Here is a 21,518-nt window from a genome sequence, read left to right as displayed (position 1 = left end):
ATATAAAGACTGTGAGTCACAGAGCATTATTTTAAAGTTCAAATGGTTGATATATATTGCTTTATCTTTTAGACTACATGAAGGGCTCCTTGTCCAGCACCTGCTCCCTCAACAGTGAGAACCCGTACGCCACCATCAACGACGCTCCGGGTGCGTGCAAACACTCAGAGAGCAGCTACGTGGAGATGAAGTCGCCGGTTCACCATGAACACATGACACACTGCTGCCCCGCCACCATCATCACCACGGCAACCTCCACCACCTTACCCAGCAAGAACATCTACGACATGGGTAGGTTCACGGCTAGAGGCGGGACGATATCTCTTTAAATCTTTTTTAATCTCCCATATTTGCTGGGACAATATGTGATATTTATATATAAGAGGGTTTACCCAACCACATTATGCTACACAAGTGAACATTTAATACATATTTTAGACAGCTATGACTGTAGGGTAAATAAAATGAATAATAAATCACAAAATCTACAAATAAAATAAAACACAGAAAGGCTTTAAAGAGCCTGTGACAGCCTCCCAACTGTTGTGCAATGAAATATTGGGCTACTAGTCATCTCGAACCGTCAGTTTAAAAAAGAAGGTGCGATACTGTTCCGATAAATATCAATAATTTCCAACATCGCGGGGAAATTCCTTCGACTCATTTTGAAGTTTTGGGGGAAGCCGGAAGTGACGTCAATGCGGGAACGCTTCGAGAGCCAAACACGGACAAAGTGTGTTGTCATGCGTAGAAATGGTGAATTACTGAGATTAGGCACGTTAATAACGTTTTAATGAAGTTGACTACAGTATATTCATATTTGTCAGTGCTTTCATGTCAATTCGGCGACATAAACATAAATGATCGTGGTGAAGATGATGATTACATTAGGATTAAAAATCGGGAGTGAGAGCTGCTGAATTTCCTCCCGTCGGATGTGATATAAAAAACAAATCGATTATTTTTGTGGTTGTAAACTCAAGTGGATGAAACTACATTTATTAGTGCTTTCATGTCAATTCGGCGAACATATGATACATTAAATGATCGTTGTTTGAGCCGGTCTGCATTTCCTGATGAGAAAACAAACCGATGCTTTTTGTAGTTGTAGTACACCAACAACATGGATTAAACGTGTGGTTTTTTTACCACAATGTTGGGGAAATTAATGGATAAAATGCACGGATTATTATTATTATTCCCACTCCGATCGGGACACTAGGTCCACCGTTTCCCCGCAGCGAGGCTCCCCCCGTTGACAGTTTACGTGGGCTGGGTGCAGTGGCGGACTGACTTATCCGACCGGCTCACTTCGTTACCGGCCCATCGGGATTCGTCCCGATGGGCCGGTAACGAAGTGAGCCGGTCGGATAAGTCACTAGCACATCCCCCACTCCCCCCGTTGACAATTTACTAGCGGTACCGAAGTGGGCCGGTCGAGAGTCCCGGGATGATTTTTAGTCCCAGTCCACCACTGGCTACATGACCATATGATCGCCCATATTGACGCACCTCATTCCTAAACTTCTAACAGATACAACATAAACCGATCCTTCAGCCTCATATGAGCTCTCAGACACGTTGAAAGTTAACATGTCATCGCTGTCTGAGCTTGCTGCTGTGTGCACCATCGTGCGTTTACATCTGACTGTATATATATAAAGGTTTACATGCAGAAACTGGGATCCTGGACGGTGCAGCTGGAGCGCTGTGCCCGCAATGACGTCACCCATCATTTGGCGGGACTTGAAGAATCCGCGAGAAGATCCAGAAAATTGTCAACATTGAAGGCAGATTAATGGTTATCAAAGTACAAATATCCAAAATCAGTTCAGTAACGGTTTTCAAGGGGACAATATGTACTCAAATTGATGGGTTTGGATGATGGGGGAAAACCGTGTCACAGGCTCTTTAAAGCTGCAACTAATGATATATGTGTATGTTTAATTATTTTGTTAACATTACAATACAGCACAATCAGTGAATCATTTAAAAAGCAAGACCTTGCAAAGAATCTAGATGTTGATAACAATGGTTGTGTTTTTTGTCAGAATAACAGTCAAAGAACCCAAATGCATTCAGTTAACAGTCACTTAAAATGTAGAAAAAGGCAGTGAATCCTCACGTTATAAATTATAAGTTAAGTTTCTCTAACTGATAAATCAACCAAATAATTTGTTTCATTTCCCAGAACCTTCCATCAGTATCATCCAGGGGGCCAACGGCATGGTGGTCCCCAGTTACCCCCAGAACCCGTACGACCTGCCCAGGAACAGCCACATCCCGAGCCACTACGACCTGCTGCCTGTGCGCCCCAGCCCCTCCCACAGCCACAGCCCCCCGCTGCCCGGCAGCCCCTCCAGCTCGCTGCTCTAGACCCGCTCTAGACCCGCTCCAGCCCCGGGACCAGACTGGACTCGCAGAAGCAGCAAACTGTGAACTGGGATAAAACGGAGAAAGATTATTTTGGCAGTGCTCTAACTGCTGTTTATCACTGTATTATAGCCAAACTGTTTTTGTGCCAATCAATACTACATGTATGTTGTATTGTAAATTCCCCTTCATCAACGACATGACGAAAAAGGGAATAAACGTCGTATTATGCACAAAGTATACCTTTTTTCTGGTATGCTGATACGTCAGAAGATGGAAGGTCAAGGACGACCGGAAAAGAGTCACAAAGAGACTGCGTGTAAATGTATCTATATTACAAAGTACATGTGAGAGCCAAATATAAGACTGAGGCCGTTTACACCTGGACTAAGTGGATCTACCAAACAAGGAAGAAGCATCAAACGGGCATTATTTCTCCAGTGCAAACAGACTTGTAATTTATGGAAAAATGGAGGAAAGGTGCTCTTTACTCCCATATTCTCCCGGAAAAAGGAGATGGTAAGAATGTGAAATACGCACAAACTTCTGTCTGGTCAGTTCCACACTACCTGTATAATTCTGGGATTTTTACATATGTTTTTCTTATTTCCTGTTTACATATTTAAAGGTCCTGACAGGGATCTATATTTTCTCTCTGAAAAGTTATCTTTTTGTAATTACTGTAGACAGAGTGGTGTATTGGATGTACACTTGCTGTACACTAGTGATTATTAATGTGATTTCCTTTTGTGTCAAGTGTAATGCACATGCATGCCAAAGAGTATTCAAAAGATAATATTTAGCCAGAATTCCCTTAAAACGTCCTTTGGTGCAAACTGAATACTGTCCTCTGACTGTCCAACATGTGGACGGATTCAATATGCTGTTTGCGAACAGATTGTCATGTTTGTTTGTTTTTCAATGACTCGATAAATCATTTGACCAATGAAAAAGTGGAAATTGTCCAAGATGATAGCTTCAAATGTCCTTAAGCAAAATATATTCAGTTTATATCACATAATGGAAAGATAAAGCAGAATATTATCACTTTTTTTTCCTTGAAAACAATGAATCAATCAACAAAATAGTTGAAAAAATTTACTAATTATTAAAGCATTAATGCACTATGGTGTTTTGCAGCAAGGTCAAAAGTGAAAGCTACTAAACAGGCCAATCACTGATTTTTATATTACATCGGAAACACATCTGTAATGTGTGAAATCCTGCTTGATTTTTCGATGACATGCAGATCACTTTTGGTAAAAATGCTCTTGATTATAAACAAGCAAATAGCAATAACAGGACATGTTGAAAATCAGATGTGAACCGCTTTGTTTTCCCATGTATTTGGAATCCCATTTGCCCTAACTCTATCTTGCTAGTTACGTCTTTCCTTAAGCTTTGTTCATAATATTGACTAGTTTAAACTACAATAGATGTATCGAGTGCTCGTGGTCATTTTGTTTCAAGCCCTTAACTTAATAAAGTTGTCATAGCTCAGGGGAGTGGTGTCGTGTCTTGTTACGCAGCAGAGAACTTGCTTCTGGTACAGCATTTAAACAGTTGTGGTCATCAAGAAATGGGGATAAACAAATGTGTGTCTTCTGCATATCAGCAATGTGTTTACATCATGTTGACTGATCATGTTCCCCAAACAGAGTTTGTTAGACTCAAATAAATATAGTTAGCAGCCTGTGTGTTAAAGATAAAGTAGGTGGTAGCATTGTCTGCTGCTTTTTGTATACACACAATCAAAGTTGGCCCCTCCCAAACAGCTGCGTTCAAGTAAGTAAGCATGTGGGTGTTTCTCAGGCCGTTTCTCAATCTCGAGGATACTGGCTTCCAAGCCAATATTTCAAGGATGCTACGTCATCGAGTGCCGCCGAAGGACTGTTCCAATCTCCAGCATACTTGGAATTCCACCGAGGCCGCGTCCTTGGTTTGGGGGAAATTTCGAGGCTGCACATGGGTAGACTTCGCGTCCTTAAAATCCCCGCAATGCTATGCGCACGGACCAATTTCAAAAACCCTTGCGGAGAATAGCTGAACCGACGCAGCACACATTTAAATGTAAGTATGTAGTGGCGTATAACATGTGTTGGTAAATATGTTACTTTGTTACATTTGTTTGTTATCACCAAAAATGTGTTCTGTGAAAGTAAAGCAAGTTCATAATTAGATAGACATCGTGAGGTATTTATTTTCGGTACAGTTTGTTGAAACAGTTAGAGAGAGTGGCACACTTGTTAGCCTGTTCCATTCTTCTTCGTTTTCCGAAGCCGTGGCTTGGAAGCATACTTGCTTCGTTTCTGAAGGAAGTGACTTGGAAGTACGCGACTACCAAGCCAGCATCCTCGCGATTGAGAAACGGCCTCAATGTCAAGGAAGGCTCCTCCAGAGCCCCTATTTCAAGGATGCTACGTCATCGAATCCCGCCGAAGGACTGTTCCAATATCCAGGATCCTTGGAATTCTACCGAGGACTGAAGCCTTCGTTGCGGGAAATTTCGAGGACTTAAAATCCCCACAAAGTAAGTTGAGCCAGTGGGTAAATTGAACCACCCCCTGTAACCAGGCAACGCCTTATAGTTGTAATCAAGTGACCAGAAATTATGCAAGCTCCACCCATTTCTCATTGCCTGTGAAAGAGAGATGCTCATTGTGGTCTGATAAGTAAACATTTTTATAAAAAAACGTTTAAAGGTGGGGTAGGTGAGTTTGAGAAACCGGCTCGAGATCGCTAGAATTTGAAAATACACAACCGGAGAAAATCTGCCACTTCCTTATAGAGCCCCTCCTCCAACACACACATGACCAATGAGGGCACGAGATAAGTTTGTGCCCTGATGGAAGGCTGACAGGCAGGTTGGCCATCCAATTGGTTGTACTTTTTACAGTATTACGGCTTCTACAGATGACATTTTTTTATGGATTTTTTGTCAAAGCACTGTCTGTGCAGACACCCTTATGTAAAGTAGAGATGTAACTGTTCATTGCCTTTATTTTTATATAAATATGGTGTTAGTGCAAACATTGCACTATAACTTAAGCTAACAGTAATAACTATAAGATCTATCTGAAATAAATAAGTGTAAAGAAACAAATACCAATAACTATTGCGTTGTTTTCTTATGCGCAATTACTTCATACCGTCTAGTTCTCTTTTTCGTCCTGCATTTATTGTGCCCCCCTCAGAAAATAACTGTCCCCCCCAGTCAAATTGGTCTAGAACCGCCACTGCTGCTATAGCAATTTTTTTTACAGACTTCTAAACTTAGTGAAATGTTTGCGAAAGGATGAGTATACAGACAAATGATACTCACAGACAGAGATGAATTATTTTACAGTTAAACAATGTAGATCTGAAGTAAAATACAAGATTATATAAAGGTTTATGACTGGTGCGCTTTATTAAGATGAACTGATAACTTAAGATATAGACACAATTGTACAATTTATCAATCTGTACAAAAACATAAAACCATTCATTTTGACCCCCCTCTCACATTTTAACCCTCCAAGTTCATTGAAATGACATTATTTCACTTTTAACACGTTTTCACTGGAATTACAGTCAGTATAGAATTCAACATAGTAAAAAAGAAATCAAAACACTATTTAAAATAAAAAAACACAGAACAATGGAGGTACGTGAAATCAGAAATCATATTTTAAATAGAAAGGAATCACTTTGTCCTCAGCTCGTTGAGTGTGGGGGGCTCTGCTGGCGGCGCCATCTGTTCTATGAAACGCCATTGGCACCGCCAGCCAGGCTCACACACTCCGGAGCTGCACATCCACCCTCAGCCTCTAAACACACACACAAAGCTCAGGCATTGTACATGTCTGCCAACACCACCACACACTGACACGGCTATTACCTGGAAACTCAACAGAACACACACTCGGGAGGGTTCTTTTTCTTCAGCAAAGGAGGTTGTTAGCGAGCATTCTGGACACATCTATTAGCTAACCCTCAGCGGATTTCATGGACAGTAATGATAGCTACGTAAGGCGATACGACACAGAGTTGCAGTCGTAACAGAAAGCCATGCATTGTGTTGAAGTCAGAGGCAGCTCGGTGTACGTAGGCCTAATGTGACGGGGACAGCACAGGGGGCGGGGTGAATGGTGGTGGGGGGTGACGGAGAGCTGGTAGCAGGTGATGAGAGGCGGGACAGGTGAAGGAGGCACTGTGACCAGAAGTTGGCAAGAATGTGTCTGAATCCCTAAAGTGTTTCCTTGATTCCTCGCCTCGTCTTCAAGCTTTTTTGTGTTAGTTAGAGGATGTAAGGAAAGGCTTTGAGACTCAGGCCATATTTTGGTTTTTCGAAAAGTGGCACCGTCCTAACAGCGGTTCATAGTATCTGACAAAAGAGGTCCAGATTCTCCTTGTGCAGTACACATCTAACCCTAGACAAGAAAGCATGTAGTAACGATCAGTGCAAGGTTGTGGCGCTCATGAATCCAGCCTACAGGGTGAAAGACATTTCCTATTTCTCAGGTGCGTCCTAACTACAGTTCTGTGGTTACATGCCAGGTATAATTCACAGGAGAATTTTGATTATAATATCATTGAGAACTTTGCATCTCATACTTCCACTGCTTTTTAATTCCTTCATTTGCACTAAGAAACAAAAGATCAAAAGAGCCATGTGCTAGTTTCTGCACAGTCTGCATTCTGTTCCCTAAGCAAGAAAAGGACTAATATGTCTTCAATCAGGAAATCATTCTCAGTATTCTCTGCGTGAAGCCACACGGAGACTTAAAGTGGAACATAAAAAAATCTGCATATACATGAGTTGTGTTGAGCTTTCACAGCGACATTACACACACCCTCACGGCAATGATAGTGTTCTACAAAGAGTCCAGATTGAGTCTGTCGCCTGAAAGACATGCAGCGCAGCAGAGACATGCAAAGCTGGCCCGACCCCGCGGGGACGAAGACGCCTGCTCACGCCCGACTCTCCCCACTGCGCTAACCGGAGCTCGGCAAAATAAAGTGTTTACGTTTCAATAGCATGGTATTCACAGCAATCAGATCAAATGGTATGACACTACCGGAGCAGAGAGTCTACTCTGAGCTCCATACATCCACATGTTTCCAAAACAGTACATTGCACTAAAGAGGGAATACACTTCAGAGCAACTTTGATGTGCCTTAAATTCATATATACCTAGTAGTATTTAGAGAAAGATCATAACAAATTTGAAGAAATCAACATGAGCACAAAGTATGAAAAGGAAAATCACATTCATATATTAAGACATTTGTGACAGCGCATCTACAGTAATGAAATGTAAAGTGATATGAAATGCCTGCTGCCTGCTGTCCTGCAGTAGCCTAACGACAGGGGGGGGGCTCTGCTTGGGGGGGGGGGGGGGTTTCCCCCACGCGGTGACTTCTTATACCGGGATATATTTACCTGGGGAGGGGGTGGGGTCAGGGCGGGGGAGGCAGGTACAGGTGAGGTGCAGAGGGGGGGTCCTCCCGCACCAACAGTACACTGAGGCAGTCTATTTTCTGAGGGAGGGGCTTCAGGAGGTGAGAGCCAGGGAAGGGAGGGGGGGGAGGCGAGGACCGTGGAGAGAGAAGGGGGGGGGGGGGGGGGGGTAGCAGCAGATCCGGAGCGGGCTAGATGTTCTGACAGCACTGCATCTTTGGTTTGTTCTCAGTGGGCTGCACCTGGATGTTGACCACGTTGTTGCTGGGGGACATGTCGCTCTCCTGGCGCTCCGACATCTGCTTCTGGGACACGATACGGTAGATCTCTGGGGGGGGGGGGGGGGGGTTACATTCTGTTAAACTCTTACCATGTCCAGCTTCAAATCTGCCACAGACGGCGCACAGAAGGTTGCTTTTGCTGAATTAGTTATACGTTTCTAGAATCAGAAACGGGTTTCTTGCCAAGTAGGTGAACACGTACAAGGAGTTTGTGCTGGTGTTTTGGAGCATACATAAACATACATACAAATTCAAATAAAACAGTGATAAACTATGGAACTATGCTAGGAAACATAGCAATAATTACACAGAATCCGTTTACAGCCACTTCTCTGCTTGCTTTCAACTCTGCGTGCATTTTTCTGCTAATATTCATATTTGTCTTCTTTATAAAACTTCAAGCAGCAGCTCTTGGACACTCAGACCACAGGACTATTCTTTATCTATATATTTACAGAAGGCATGTGCCATCTTTTAAAATGTGTATGACCCTTTCAGTCCTATGTTAGCATGGCTAACCTACAGCTAAACGTGCTGATTAGCTTAAGATAATAAGCAGCAAGATGATCCCCTCCTCCACAGATAACTTATTTGAGAAGTGCATTGCTAGAAAACAAAAATGTAAGTAATGTAAGTTTTAAGTTAGTGTAGATGTGAATATACTACCTGGGAATGACACCACTTTACCAATGTCTCAAAACAATGGAAACGCGCATGCTAACACGGCTAATTAGCAGCCACAAGACTTCCCAGATACGAGGGATGTGAGAGGGGTCATTCATTTACAAGTGGTTGCCCTGCGGTGAACTTTCTTGGTTCAAAGCCTAAGACTTGATCAGCAACTGGAAGTGTCACATTTAGCTTCATGAAGCCTTCATTTGGTTAAATGGATAAGGATACCGATAAACTAACAGTCAATGTAGTGATGTTTAAAGGATAAGGCCTCGGTTTTTCTCTAGAAATCACATAAAGACACCTTTTGAATCTTTTACAGGATTTACATCTTCAAGAGTAAAAAGTACTAAGACATTATTGGCGTTGGTCTTTTTATGAGATTTGTTGACAATAAGATGAACACAACAAACCGATAAAGGCTTTCATACAGATAGTGCAGCAGGACCATTAACACAGAACTGACAGCAGTTATAACTTTGCACTCAGTCATCTCACCAGTGATAACAAAAGCTAAGCCGTTCACATATTGCGTGCTAAAAAGTGAGTCCAGTATCTCTGCCCGGTAGCACAAGTTCACTCCCCACCTGACTTCCCCCTCACTGTAATCTAACTTATAAAGAGGACACTGTGTCATTTCCTCAGTCAATGTTTTTTACAATGTGTTCAAGTTTAGGAGGTGGTTACTGTGGAGTATGAAATTGCAGAAACCGGCATGTTAAACACTAACGCAGTACACACCTGTCAGGATGGTCTGGAAGGCCGTCTCAACGTTGGTGGAGTCCAGAGCCGATGTCTCCAGGAAAGACAAACCATTCTTCTCTGTGGGGGAGAGTGAAGCAACACGTTATATGTCCAACATGTCACATTCCACAGATAGCAGAGCAGTGTGTGAGACCCTTTAAACACAGATTTGTGAACGTGAAACTCGTACCAACCACCATTATTACATCATTTCTTTACCGTTTCACCACTGCATTACATCCAATCCCCATTACAATGCTTTTATCAGAATCATTAGGAATTTGAGAGGAGGGAGGAAGTAATTGTTTTGTCAGTCACAACATCTCAAGTCCCGAGTCAAGTACTGAGTCAAATCTTCTAATCGAGCCGCAATTCCTGTATGACCGCAGAGTTATCATATCCAAACTCATTTATCTTTGGCAAAAAAAAGATAACATCTTTTTTTTCCTTTGAGCTTTGGAGAGGGTAGCAAGTATCTGTTCTTAGGCTCGCCTATACTAGTGCTACCCCAGATCCTGCTCCCTTTCTGTGCCCTGCTGTCCTCGACCATTTTGAGCCTGTATCCCTCTCTTCTCTCTCGGATGTAGTCAAGCACCTGCGGCTGACAAATTGCACCTCAGACAGCATTCCCTCTCGCCTTTTTAGAGATGTTTTCGAATCAGTTGGAGCAAGTATTTTATTACTTATAAATACCTCTCTTAGCTCAGGATGTGTCCCAGCTGCCTTCAAACATGCCGTGGTTAAGCCACTACTTAAAAAGAAAAATCTCGATCCCTCCATTCTCGCAAATTTCAGGCCCATCTCCCAGCTACCCTTTTTATCTAAAGCCCTGGAGCGAGTAGTCTACGCCCAGTTGCAGTCATTTTTAACCACCCATGGTATCCATGAAAAATGTCAGTCTGGCTTTAAACCTATGCATAGTACTGAAACAGCCATTTTAAGAGATTTTAATGATCTGCTCTTAGCCGCCGACTCAGGCAGCCCAGCTGTCTTGGTGCTGTTAGATTTAACTGCTGCCTTTGACACTGTGGATCATAGTATCCTGTTGTCACGGCTTGAACAGTCCACAGGCATTACAGGCTCTGCTCTTGCATGGTTCAGGTCTTATTTGACGGACCGTAGCTTCTCAGTGCAGTTAGGTGTCTTCTCCTCTGCCAAAGCCCCTCTTACCTGTGGGATTCCCCAAGGCTCGATTCTGGGCCCCATCCTTTTTCTATTGTACATACTGCCCCTAGGTTCAATTCTCACAAAACATAATATCCCCTTCCATTGTTACGCTGATGATGTACAGATCTATCTGCCTCTCAATCAAAATGCCAACTCATTACAGCAGTTGAAGGACTGCTTAATAGAGATTAAATCCTGGCTGAGCCAAAACTTCCTCACCCTCAATGAGAGTAAGACCGAGGTCATCTTTTTTGGACCCCAACCAACAGTCTCCCCGGTTGATATTCTGGGCTCCCTCAATACAAATATCTTCCCCTCTGTTATGAACCTTGGAGTGACCTTCAACAGCGCCTTTAAATTTGATAAGCAGGTTAGCACTGTAGTCAAGACCTGCTTTTTCAAAATACGACTATTGGCTAAGACCAAGTCGTTTTTATCTTTTAAAGACCTATAACGGGTTATTAACGCCTTTGTTACCTCGAGAATGGATTACTGCAACGCTCTGTATGTGGGTATGGATCAGGCCTCAATTAGACGCCTCCAGCTAGTTCAGAATGCAGCTGCACGTCTTCTCACTGGCCATAAAAAGCGCGACCATATCACCCCAATTCTGGCTTCATTGCACTGGCTTCCAATTCGGTTCAGAATAGATTTTAAACTCCTTTTATTTGTTTTTAAAGCCCTAAATGGGCTGTCTCCTGCTTACTGTATATAGCCGAACTGCTCCTTCGCTACACCCCAGGCAGAGCCTTAAGGTCGGCTGATCAGCTGCTGTTGATAGTGCCTAAGACCAGGCTTAAAACCCGAGGGCATCGAGCTTTCGCAGCGGCTGGCCCGAGGCTCTGGAATACTTTGCCCCTCCATGTGAGGTCAGCCCAGACCCTGGGGGTTTTTAAATCAATACTTAAAACTCACTTTTTCTCTCTGGCTTTTGTTTAATTATCTATTTATTAATTAATTTAGTTATTTATTTATTCATTTAGTTCTTTATTTTTAATATTTATAACATAACATAGGATTTCATAAAGTATTTTTAAAATAGTTTATACATTATTCGAATATAGGAATAGTAGATAGGATTACTTAAAATATAGTACCTTATATTTTATCTTTTTTTCCCTTTAGACCCTTGTGGTTTATTCTTAAAAACCCTTACCCACCCCCCATTTTCCCTCTGCTGGTCTATGGCCTTGTAGAGGGTAACGGGGTACAGAGTCGCTTAGATAAGCGGGGGAGTGCATCTGACGAAGAGATAGGTTGTTGTGCTCCCCATCTCTGTTTCTTATCTATATCTAATAGAACTGCTCCGGTCTTGATAGATTGAGTGGGGAAGTTCATGAGATCTTTCTAGAGGGTTATCAAGAATAACTTTTATCCAATGACCTTTCCCCTCTCTGTCTGTGTCTGTGTATTCTCTTGTTCCGATTAACCCAGCCAAATCTTTTTTCTTGTTTTGTATCTATATCTACGCCGGGATCCGGAGTCGAGGCTGATCCTCTTGCTGTAGTCCTGTGTCTTGGATCCTCTATCCTGAGTTCTGGATTAAGTCGTGGACTTCGGGTCGTGGCTGAACCTGTCTCTGCGGTCCTGCCTTGGGTCTCGTCATGCTGCTTCCCTGATGGCTTCCACAGGATTGTAGCTGACATCCTCGTGGATTCATCTTCTTATTACAGACACATGCATTTCCTAACTTTCGGTCTATATGCTGTAAAATGTATTATCTCTTCAATTTACACACGGCATCTATTGCACGTCTGTCCGTCCTGGGAGAGGGATCCCTCCTCTGTTGCTCTCCCTGAGGTTTCTCCCATGTTCCCCTTAAACTGTGGGGTTTTCTCTGGAAGTTTTTCCTTGTACGATGTGAGGGTCTAAGGACAGAGGGTGTCGTTTTTCTCATACTGATATTCTGAACAATCTGTGTTGTTGCATTTGCTGTAAAGTGTCTCTACTGTAGGTTATTTTTATTATATGTACAGAACTTTGGCTCGACCAAAAATCGTTTATAAATGTGCTAATATATGCTATATTCCTGTTGTGTTATATAGGTTTGTGTGCATGTAAATGGTCTGGGAAGGCTAAAATCCAAAGGTCACCTCCAGAAGGGTTTCTCTCTTTTTTATATTTCTTTGATATTTGTATAAACACTACGACAGTCTCACCAGCAAAAGCCCGCGCCTCGTCAGTGGGGACGGCGCGGAGGTGGCGCAGGTCGCTCTTGTTGCCCACCAGCATGATGACGATGTTGCTGTCGGCGTGGTCCCTCAGCTCCTTCAGCCAGCGCTCCACGTTTTCATAAGTTAGATGCTTTGCAATGTCGTAGACTAAGAGAGCCCCCACCGCCCCGCGGTAGTACCTGCAGCACAGAGAGCCAAATGACAGCAATATTAAAGGAGAGCACTATGATTCCACTCCAACATGTCCATGTCAGCCTGTGGAGTTATTCCAGCAGGAAACCTCAGAGGCTCATTGGGTTTCAGCTCATTGTCTGACATTTGTCCAACAGCTTGATATTTCTGATGTGCTTTTGGTGTAGGATTGCAGGAAGTGAGAGATTGAAAGCTCCAACATGGACATTGTTTACGTCTTGACGTCACCTCTACCTCCTGTTTTACATTGGAAAGCAGGCATACAACGGCTCAGCAGGAATTCATAACTGTAGAGAAAATATGAATGACTGGACTGAGAACATTTTGTTTTTGAAAAGAATTAAAAGCAACAAATACAGATTAAAGAAGAATATTTATGTAAATAAAAATATGTTTTGATCTTTCTTCATTTTTTCAATACATTATTGGACATTTTTGGATCACACAAGTCTAAAAGATCTAAAAGTAGAAATACTTGCTTTCAACAACATGAATACATGCAAAAAAAACATCCAAAATGTTATTTGTTGTTTAGAAAAATCAATACATCCCTAACATAATTAAAAAAATGCAGATCAGGAGGAGGTTTTTGAAATGAATCTGATAAATAACAATTCTGAAAGAGTGAAAGGAGCCGCCCTTTGAAGTACACTCTGAATAGTTGAATCAGCTGTTTGTATTGGACTAAAGTCTGTTTCTCTCCTCTGAACTCACGCTGAGGTGATGGCTCTGTAGCGCTCCTGCCCCGCTGTGTCCCAGATCTGAGCCTTCACCGTCTTGCCGTCCACCTGGATGCTGCGCGTGGCAAACTCCACTCCGATGGTGCTCTTACTCTCCAGGTTGAACTCGTTGCGGGTGAAGCGGGACAGCAGGTTACTCTTCCCCACCCCCGAGTCACCAATGAGGACCACTGAGACAGAGTACAGAGAGCAAGGTTTAATACAAACTATAAGAATGATATACGTTAGAAAATGTACTTCTCTAAATGACCACCTGTATGCATCTTACTTTATGAGATTGTTTTACAGTAGAAATGTCAAACACTCTGGTTTATGACACTCATTTTGAGGATTTGCTGATTTTTTATTTCTTTTACAAGACACTAAACTGAATAGCTTTGGACTGATTGTTGTTCTGATAAAACGAGTTACTTCAATTATATATTATATATATATTGTTACATTATTAAATTTTTTGTGACAATTCAAATACTAAATGATAACCGAAAATAATTATGAAAACAATTGTCGGATTATTTAATGTTGAAAAAAAGATTCACCCTGCCTAGTGTTAATGAAGTATTACAACGTGTTATACACATATTGCCTACTCAGTTAGGTGTAAGGTACTCATACAGTATGTAGGCACGCTTTCGCTTTTTATACGTCCTCTTTTATTCCTTTTACTTTTTTCATCAATTTCACTTTATAATCTATAGCCTACTGTATTCTTATTTAACTTTGTGCATGTAGCTGCCAGAATATGTTGAACCTTTAGAACCTGTATGTGTTAGGGTATTAACTCATCTTTAATTTATTACCAAACAAACATGTATTGCAAATGTTGTCGAACTAAAATTGTTGCCCGAAGAGGTAACACAAGTTTACTCCATCACCTCAACAGAAAGCACTCATTGTAGTAGGCTACGAAGAACGTATGGTAATACGATCTGTTTCAACAACCAACGCTGGTGAAATGTCAAAAGTAATGTAGAGTCAAACGTATAAATGTAAATGCATTTCCAATTATTGAAAAATAAATAAATACCGTGATAATGTTATAACTTGGAAAAATAGCGTGATATGGGTTTTTTGTCATACCGCCCAGCCCTAACTTATTGTATGGAGTTCAATAAGGCAGTATATACACGAGGTCATAAGGACCAAGTACGCGGTGCTAAAGTACACGTAATGCTAAACCAGTGTCAGAATGATCTGTGGTGGAAAGTCAAACATTCTTGAGAACTGTACTTTTTGTGGTCATTGTACTTCACTTGAGTATTTCTATTTCTTTTACTCCTACTCTACTAAATCCCAGAAGGAAATATTTGAGTCTTTACTCCACTACAAGCGACTTTCAGATTATTATTATTATTATAGATTTAACAACCCAGCATTATATAAAGTAGTTGAATTAATAGAATGCACCTTAAACAATCATAGAAAACAAACAAAATATAACACAACCACATAATATTAAGCACAGCATTAATCCATTAAAAAATTAAAACATATTGGTACATTTACATTTTTTATATCTAATCGGAACACTATAAAATAGTCAAATAACTTTTGACTCTGTAACAGTAGAGTAAAAATAACAATATTACGAAACTAAAATAAAAATACCTTATATCTTAATTTAGGTACGGTACTTGAGTAAATGTACTTCGTTACTTCAGGAGGATCTCAGTTTGTTTACACTGACTTCATTTTTTTGCCAAGCCGGAGCTGCAGTGCAGTTAATAAATTAACACTTTAACTGAAGCTAGTTAACGTTAGCTGCAGGATTCAACGTAAACTAAAGATTAAACGTACACTTAGATTTTCGTTTCGTTAATTATTCTGTTCGCTTGGCTGGTTAGATACTATAACATAGTAACAGAAAGTGTATTTATACACTTGTCAAAATCAGCGATACACACAGATATAAGTGCTTCACAATAAAAACATAAAATAAAACCGTTTGTAGACAGACACTGTAATGTTTGAATAACCAGGTAAGAATACATATAATAATAGAGGAATAAAGTTAAACAATGGATGATTACAATATAATGCGATAACGGTTAACGTTAGGTGTGTCCGATGTGAAGCTGGTCCGCGCCCACTGATAGCAAGCTAACATCAGCTAACTGCTAACGTTAGCCGACGTTCAAGACGCCCTGTCGTTTAACGATAACTACCGTAAGGTGACGAACTGACTGCTCATGTAACCTCCACTGTTCACAGAAGGGTGGTGTCAAGTCCTGCACATTGATTAAACAAGCTGACATCTCTCCTAAAGCTCGGTGAAAAGCACTCGGAGCACAAAGGTTGACTGCGGCTAAGTTAGCACAGCCTGACAGTTAATCAGCTGGCCCGTTTTACACTGTCAGCTAACAAGACAATAAGGAGAAAAAAAGGCTTTGGTTTTACCTTTGAACAAATAATCATATTCATCATCTCTAGTACCCATCGTCTTATTGGGAAATGGCAAGTCCAAGATTTAATTTGTGTTAATTAAAGAAAAGCGATGATCTACTGTATTTTATTCTTCTTCCAACGGGAATCTGTTTGGAAGCCCTACTTCCGTAATTCCTTCTTCTTCTCTGGCAGAGTGTCAGCAGCACACAGAGGAAACTCCGGAACCTGGTGGTCAGGAAAGGGAACGGCAGAACACTTTTGAGCAGATAATCAACTTAGTAACAGAGTAATTATTTAAACTACCTGTTTTTCTATTTTTCTATTCTGTTCTACATTGGAAAATAGGTTATAATGGGAATGTCATGCAGCAAAGGGACAATGGTCATATTTGAGACCAAGGTCTCTAAGGACTCCAATGCGGACATTGTTTGTGTCTTGACGTCACCTCTACCTCATGTTTTGCATTGGAAAGCAGGCCTGCTGCAGCTGAGCAAAAGAGGTTATAGTGGGAATGTCATGCAGCAAAGGGCCAAGGGTCATATTTGAGACCAAGGTCTCTAAGGACTCCAATGCGGACATTGTTTGTGTCTTGACGTCACCTCTACCTCATGTTTTGCATTGGAAAGCAGGCCTGCTGCAGCTGAGCAAAAGAGGTTATAGTGGGAATGTCATGCAGCAAAGGGCCAAGGGTCATATTTGAAACTCACGACTCTAAGGACTCAGGCCTACCAGGAGATCTACCCTACTACATACTTGATATGTATGCATGTATGTGTATGCAGTGTGGATATAATGTACTGCACTGCATACAGATAGATGACAATAAAGCATCTTATCTCTTCTAGTATTGTAACTTTCTCTTACTGTTTCAGCCCTATAGAAGATTTGTTTTGTGTTTTGGAATAAAGGACCTTTGACCAATGGGCAGTTGTACTCCCCAACACCTGCAAAGATTCAATATGTACAATCAGCGGTGTTCCCCTTTAATACACATCATATGAACTTGGTTAACACTCGGATCGTCCAATCAAGTCAAAATACACACCTTATTGACATGAAACACCTTTGTGAACTACTGTGGGATTGTCACTTCATATTATCAGTTGACTATTATATCTACAGCAGCAGCTGTCACGATGTTTCTGTATTGCCTCAGGGTTGGATTCAAATGTTTGGTGTGACAGACTTTCTCCTGTCAAACATGGCTGCTAGACATGTGGTGAAAATAATTATTGATTTGCATTGACGTCATTGTGGTTTGGGGCCAGTTATAAATGTTATCTCTTTTTGTTTGCTGTTTTTTTAAAGATTGATAATGAGATAGAGATTATTGTTTATTACATTTCACAAAAAAGTAAAGTAAAACAACACAATTAACATAATTCAGGGGTCCACTTCTAATCGATTTTCTTACTTATTAAAATGCTTTTATAAAATGACTTTATTTAATACTAATCTAATCTAAACTTTAGTGTCAGGTAACAAATAATCAAACAGTCAATTCCACACGTTGAGTCCTTTTTATTTCTTGTTCTCAGGAAAAAATTTCTTCCAAAGAATATTCTGCAAACAAAAGAAAAAATACATCAAATTTGATATTTCTGCTCTCAATAACATCCACACCACTCATTATTCTTTCAGACTTACATTTTCCCCCAGGTGGCTTTGGAATTCTTGGTCTTCAGCTCTTCCAGAGACTCGTACATGTTGCCTTGGGCGATCGCCGCCTCCCCTGGGATCTGCTCATATGTGTCATCAGGCACCTTCTGGGGAACCTCGGCATACATGGGGTCTCCCTGCGGAGCTGAATCCCCCCCAGGCCCCCCCCAGGTCTGGTACAGCGGGTTGGACTTCAACATCTCCAGACCACCACCCTGCTGCTCTGACATGGAGCTTGCACTCGGACTGTCTCTGGGGCTGTGGAGGGAGTAGGTGTGACAGGTGACCTTCTTCAGAGGAGTGGGTGAGTACGATTCTGATGTTGCTAAGGAAAGCGTGCTGAGCCGATTGGAGTGCTCCTCCACCTCCTCTTTCCTTTTTTCTTCCTCTTCCTCCAAGTTGCTGCTGTTTAGTCTTGGTAGAGATGTGCTCCTGCTCCCCACATGTGTCAACTCAGAGTATGTGATCCCTGGAGGACTTAGATCACCTGGATAACTCATGTTGGAGGTGTTGAATGAGTCTCTGTCAGAGACTTGGTTTGTGTTTCCTCTGAGTCTCTCTGATCTGTTTGGTTCGGCGTAGGTTTCACTTGGATGTGATGTTGTTTCGGGGAAAGATCCTCTCAGGGAGAAGCCCAAAGGAATACCTCTCTTTGGTACTGGAGGAACACCCTGAATGACATAATGGAACTACAATGATAATATAGTTGACAAAACAATCTGTCCTCATGGTCGCTTAGTTGCAATCTTACATGATCTTCCTCAGCAGGGAAATGAGTGTAAACATCAAAACTAACAATACTTTCTTACTTCCCTACCTTAGCTTACACTAATCTACCTTTGCTTTTTTTTTTGCCAATTGGATACCACCGAAGACTACAATCTTTACTCATGGTAAAATATGTTAATTTTGTTGTAGTTGCCAGCGATTCTCTCACTTGTTTAGCATACTCAGCCCGACTCAGCCTGGTTGTTGGCCCGGAAAGAACCTCGATTTTGGAGAGCCAGAAAACTGTGAAATAGTACCCGCTAGCCGGAACTACGCCTAGTGGAAACGCAACCAAAAACGGCACGGCACGGCACGCTTAAACCGAGCTGTAGTGGATATGCGCCATAACTTCTCTTTTTGGTGTGAACGCAAAATTCCAGGCACTAACGGAACTAAAAGGGAAAAGTACGGGTCAAAGTACTCCGGTGTGAAAGTGCCTATTGTTTTGGATCTTTAAAATATCTGAATCAAACATAAACTTATTGTTTTAATAAAACCTTTCTTTTTTTAGCACATTGGCCTTAATTTAACAGAGGGCTATGTAAAAAAGGGGGAGAGGAAGGTATACGACATGCGACAAACGTTCGGTGGCCAGAACCTAACCTTGGACATTGTGATTATGGTATGCAAGAGAACCAATTGGGTGCCAAAGATACTTACTCATAAAACCTTTTAATGAAGTTCAAATGTTCATCATACCTGTGAGAGGGACACTGTGTCTACAGAAACCACTCCTGTCACTTTTCTGTTTTTGGATTTCAGCGGCAGTGCAGGTGTAGGAGGGTCATTTTGCTGCTGGGTCCTTTGATTGTTGCCGGGGCCGCTGTGATCATCTTGTTTCTGGTCCCAACGAGTCCTCAGGGCTTGGACACTCACCCCAGGCTTCCCTTTGGTGTATTTTACCACATCATACAGCTCACCTGAGTCTACCTGAAAATAACAACCATGTTATCAATTATTTGAGACATAAACATGATGCTGGTACCAGTCAAATGAAACTAGTGGTGTAGTAACTATGGCCTTTCAAATGTCAAAGTTAGAGTTGAAGTGCAACGCCTGGTTGTTCAGCGCATTATAATGTCTGGCTGAAGGATGGGAGGTGTGTCTGTGTCAGCAAAAGAAAGTAATGATAACAATAAATGATCTGGTTTACAAAAAATGGATGCTGTTTTAATTATTTCATTTCCAACAGATTAAAAAAGCAAACTCTTGCTAGCCTCATATCATAGCCCATAATGTTTGCTGTGTTCGCCGTTTTTAGCGTGCTATTGTGCTAACGTCTCCTTATTAGCACTAAACACCAGTACAGCGTAGTCCAAAATGTAAAGTCACCTAAGTTATTGAATTTTGTCCTGTGGGCATCAGAAAATCATCATTTTGTTTCAATCCATCCAATAGTTGTTGAAATATTTAGTGAAACCAAGATGTTAACCTTATGGCCTAGACTAGAGGAAAAGTCAGAAGATTATTAGGTCTTCTGGGATCCATGAACATTCTGCTGCCAATCCTTGTAATATCTTGGAAATGTTTGACTACATTCTTAATAGAAGGAGGAAGAAAGGAACTAATAAACACTTACATCAAATTCTTCATTCTTCACCTCATACAAGCTGGTGGTCAGATATTCTCCAAAGGGCTGGATGGGGCTGACTTTGAAATGTTCCATGAGCTCTGTGAGGCTTTTGTATGTCTGACAGTCTCCTGCTATGACAAATTGTCCGTCTTGATTCTGGGTGATGACAAAATGGCGGCACCTGTCATGTCCCCTTTGGAAGAAAAAGCACAACTGGTGAGATGAAACAGAAAGGCGGTTAAGAAGCAAAGGAACACTGTTGAACAGACTTGATTGGCCTCACTTGTAGGACAGGATGTAGCCGATGGCTTTATCACTGAGGCGGATGAGAAAACAGCCCTGAGCCTTATCTCTCAGCAGATCTTCTGTGTCCCTGAGGCAGACGGCAAAGCAGGACAAATTAAACAGACTTGTAGGCCAATTAGATTTGAATATCAATGCCGTGTGATGAAACCTCTGTTTTCTCTGAGTGAGGTGAGTGAAAGTGAATCAATAGGATACAGGCTGGACTAATATGATATATTCCTGTTACTTCTAGAGTTATTGGTACTGTCAAAAACATTGATTTCCCCCCTGCACATAGCCTTAATATCTGGAATCAATGTATTATCATGTTCTCCTTACCTTTAAGCAAGACTATGTTACTTTTATAACTAATGAATCTACAGACTGGTAGCTTTTGGATAATGTTAGCAAATTAGGTTAATCCTACTTTGAAACTGCCAATGAAAGATCAAAGGTTATAAATTATTGAAATCATTTAGATTTGATCTGTTTTGTTCAGTTAAAATATTAAAATACTGTTTACTGTAGATATGCCTGTATATTGCATTTTATATTTGAGAATCTAACTTTATACACAAAATGTAATTAATTATGTGTAAATAGCACTTTACTGTTGCATCTTGAGCTGGAGCTAATTTTGACTTGTATTTGCTATTTGGCTTGAGTAATAGCCAAATAGCAAAAAAAGGAAGTTACATTCCACCACCGCCATACTCCACTACTGCAATGTAAAGATAAAAAAACATGGATGAACAAAATTTGCCTGCTTCAATCTATTCAAATAAAGTCAAAGTAGAACCTACAGAGCCAACACATGTGTAGCTTCTTATATGTCAAATAATTCAAAAATAAAATACTCAAACTTCTTTTCACTCCGTCACCACATCCTGTGTTAGGATTATTTTCTTACTTTCGTGCAACGAAGCCTTGAAACCAGTCAGGGAAGTTTCCGTTGTTGAGGATGAGCGGCGCCTGAGTCTCAGAGAACCACCTCAGCACCAGCTCCTTCAAGCCTCCCTCGGATGTCTCAGAGTTCAGGTCAACACCCGACATCTTCTCCAT

General features: G+C 41.3%; 3 protein-coding genes across 3 annotated transcripts in view; 1 reads left to right on the top strand and 2 right to left on the bottom strand.

Annotated features, from left to right (window-relative positions):
- The window catches only part of LOC117461155 (multiple epidermal growth factor-like domains protein 11), a 147,348-nt gene extending 143,491 nt beyond the window's left edge, over positions 1-3,857 (top strand). Inside the window, exons 24-25 of the mRNA XM_034102917.1 lie at positions 73-291; positions 2,192-3,857. Coding sequence (XP_033958808.1) covers positions 73-291; positions 2,192-2,376 — 404 coding nt within the window. The 3' untranslated portion in view covers positions 2,377-3,857. The remainder of the gene's footprint in view (positions 1-72; positions 292-2,191) is intronic.
- A 4,094-nt stretch (positions 3,858-7,951) lies between these two features.
- rab11a (RAB11a, member RAS oncogene family) lies at positions 7,952-16,377 on the bottom strand. Its single transcript, XM_034105469.2, has 5 exons — positions 16,184-16,377; positions 13,761-13,956; positions 12,840-13,033; positions 9,511-9,591; positions 7,952-8,144 (listed from the first exon to the last, which is right to left on the bottom strand). Exons 1-5 carry the CDS (start codon positions 16,221-16,223, stop codon positions 8,008-8,010), a joined length of 648 nt encoding a protein of 215 aa, XP_033961360.1. The 5' UTR covers positions 16,224-16,377; the 3' UTR covers positions 7,952-8,007.
- Positions 16,378-17,814: 1,437 nt separating this feature from the next.
- sh2d7 (SH2 domain containing 7) lies at positions 17,815-21,518 on the bottom strand. The gene is made up of 5 exons (XM_034078001.1): positions 21,367-21,518; positions 20,455-20,544; positions 20,199-20,364; positions 19,298-19,528; positions 17,815-18,501 (listed from the first exon to the last, which is right to left on the bottom strand). Exons 1-5 carry the CDS (start codon positions 21,516-21,518, stop codon positions 17,815-17,817), a joined length of 1,326 nt encoding a protein of 441 aa, XP_033933892.1.

The sequence above is a fragment of the Pseudochaenichthys georgianus genome, chromosome 3 (assembly GCF_902827115.2).
Source record: "Pseudochaenichthys georgianus chromosome 3, fPseGeo1.2, whole genome shotgun sequence".
In the NCBI taxonomy this organism is placed as follows: domain Eukaryota; kingdom Metazoa; phylum Chordata; class Actinopteri; order Perciformes; family Channichthyidae; genus Pseudochaenichthys; species Pseudochaenichthys georgianus.
This window is presented reverse-complemented; position numbering and strand designations above follow the sequence as displayed.

Excerpts from the sequence above, each read along its gene's own strand:
- rab11a (XM_034105469.2), bottom strand. The coding sequence starts at position 16,223 with ATGGGTACTAGAGATGATGAATATGATTATTTGTTCAAAG. Across the intron at positions 13,957-16,183 it reads ATATGATTATTTGTTCAAAG|TGGTCCTCATTGGTGACTCG; the intron begins GTAAAACCAAAG and ends ACTCTGTCTCAG. Across the intron at positions 8,145-9,510 it reads CTTCCAGACCATCCTGACAG|AGATCTACCGTATCGTGTCC; the intron begins GTGTGTACTGCG and ends CCCCCCCCCCAG.
- sh2d7 (XM_034078001.1), bottom strand. The coding sequence starts at position 21,518 with ATGGAGAAGATGTCGGGTGTTGACCTGAACTCTGAGACATCCGAGGGA. Across the intron at positions 20,545-21,366 it reads CAAGGCTTCGTTGCACGAAA|GGACACAGAAGATCTGCTGA; the intron begins GTAAGAAAATAA and ends CGTCTGCCTCAG. Across the intron at positions 20,365-20,454 it reads GGCTACATCCTGTCCTACAA|GGGACATGACAGGTGCCGCC; the intron begins GTGAGGCCAATC and ends TTTCTTCCAAAG.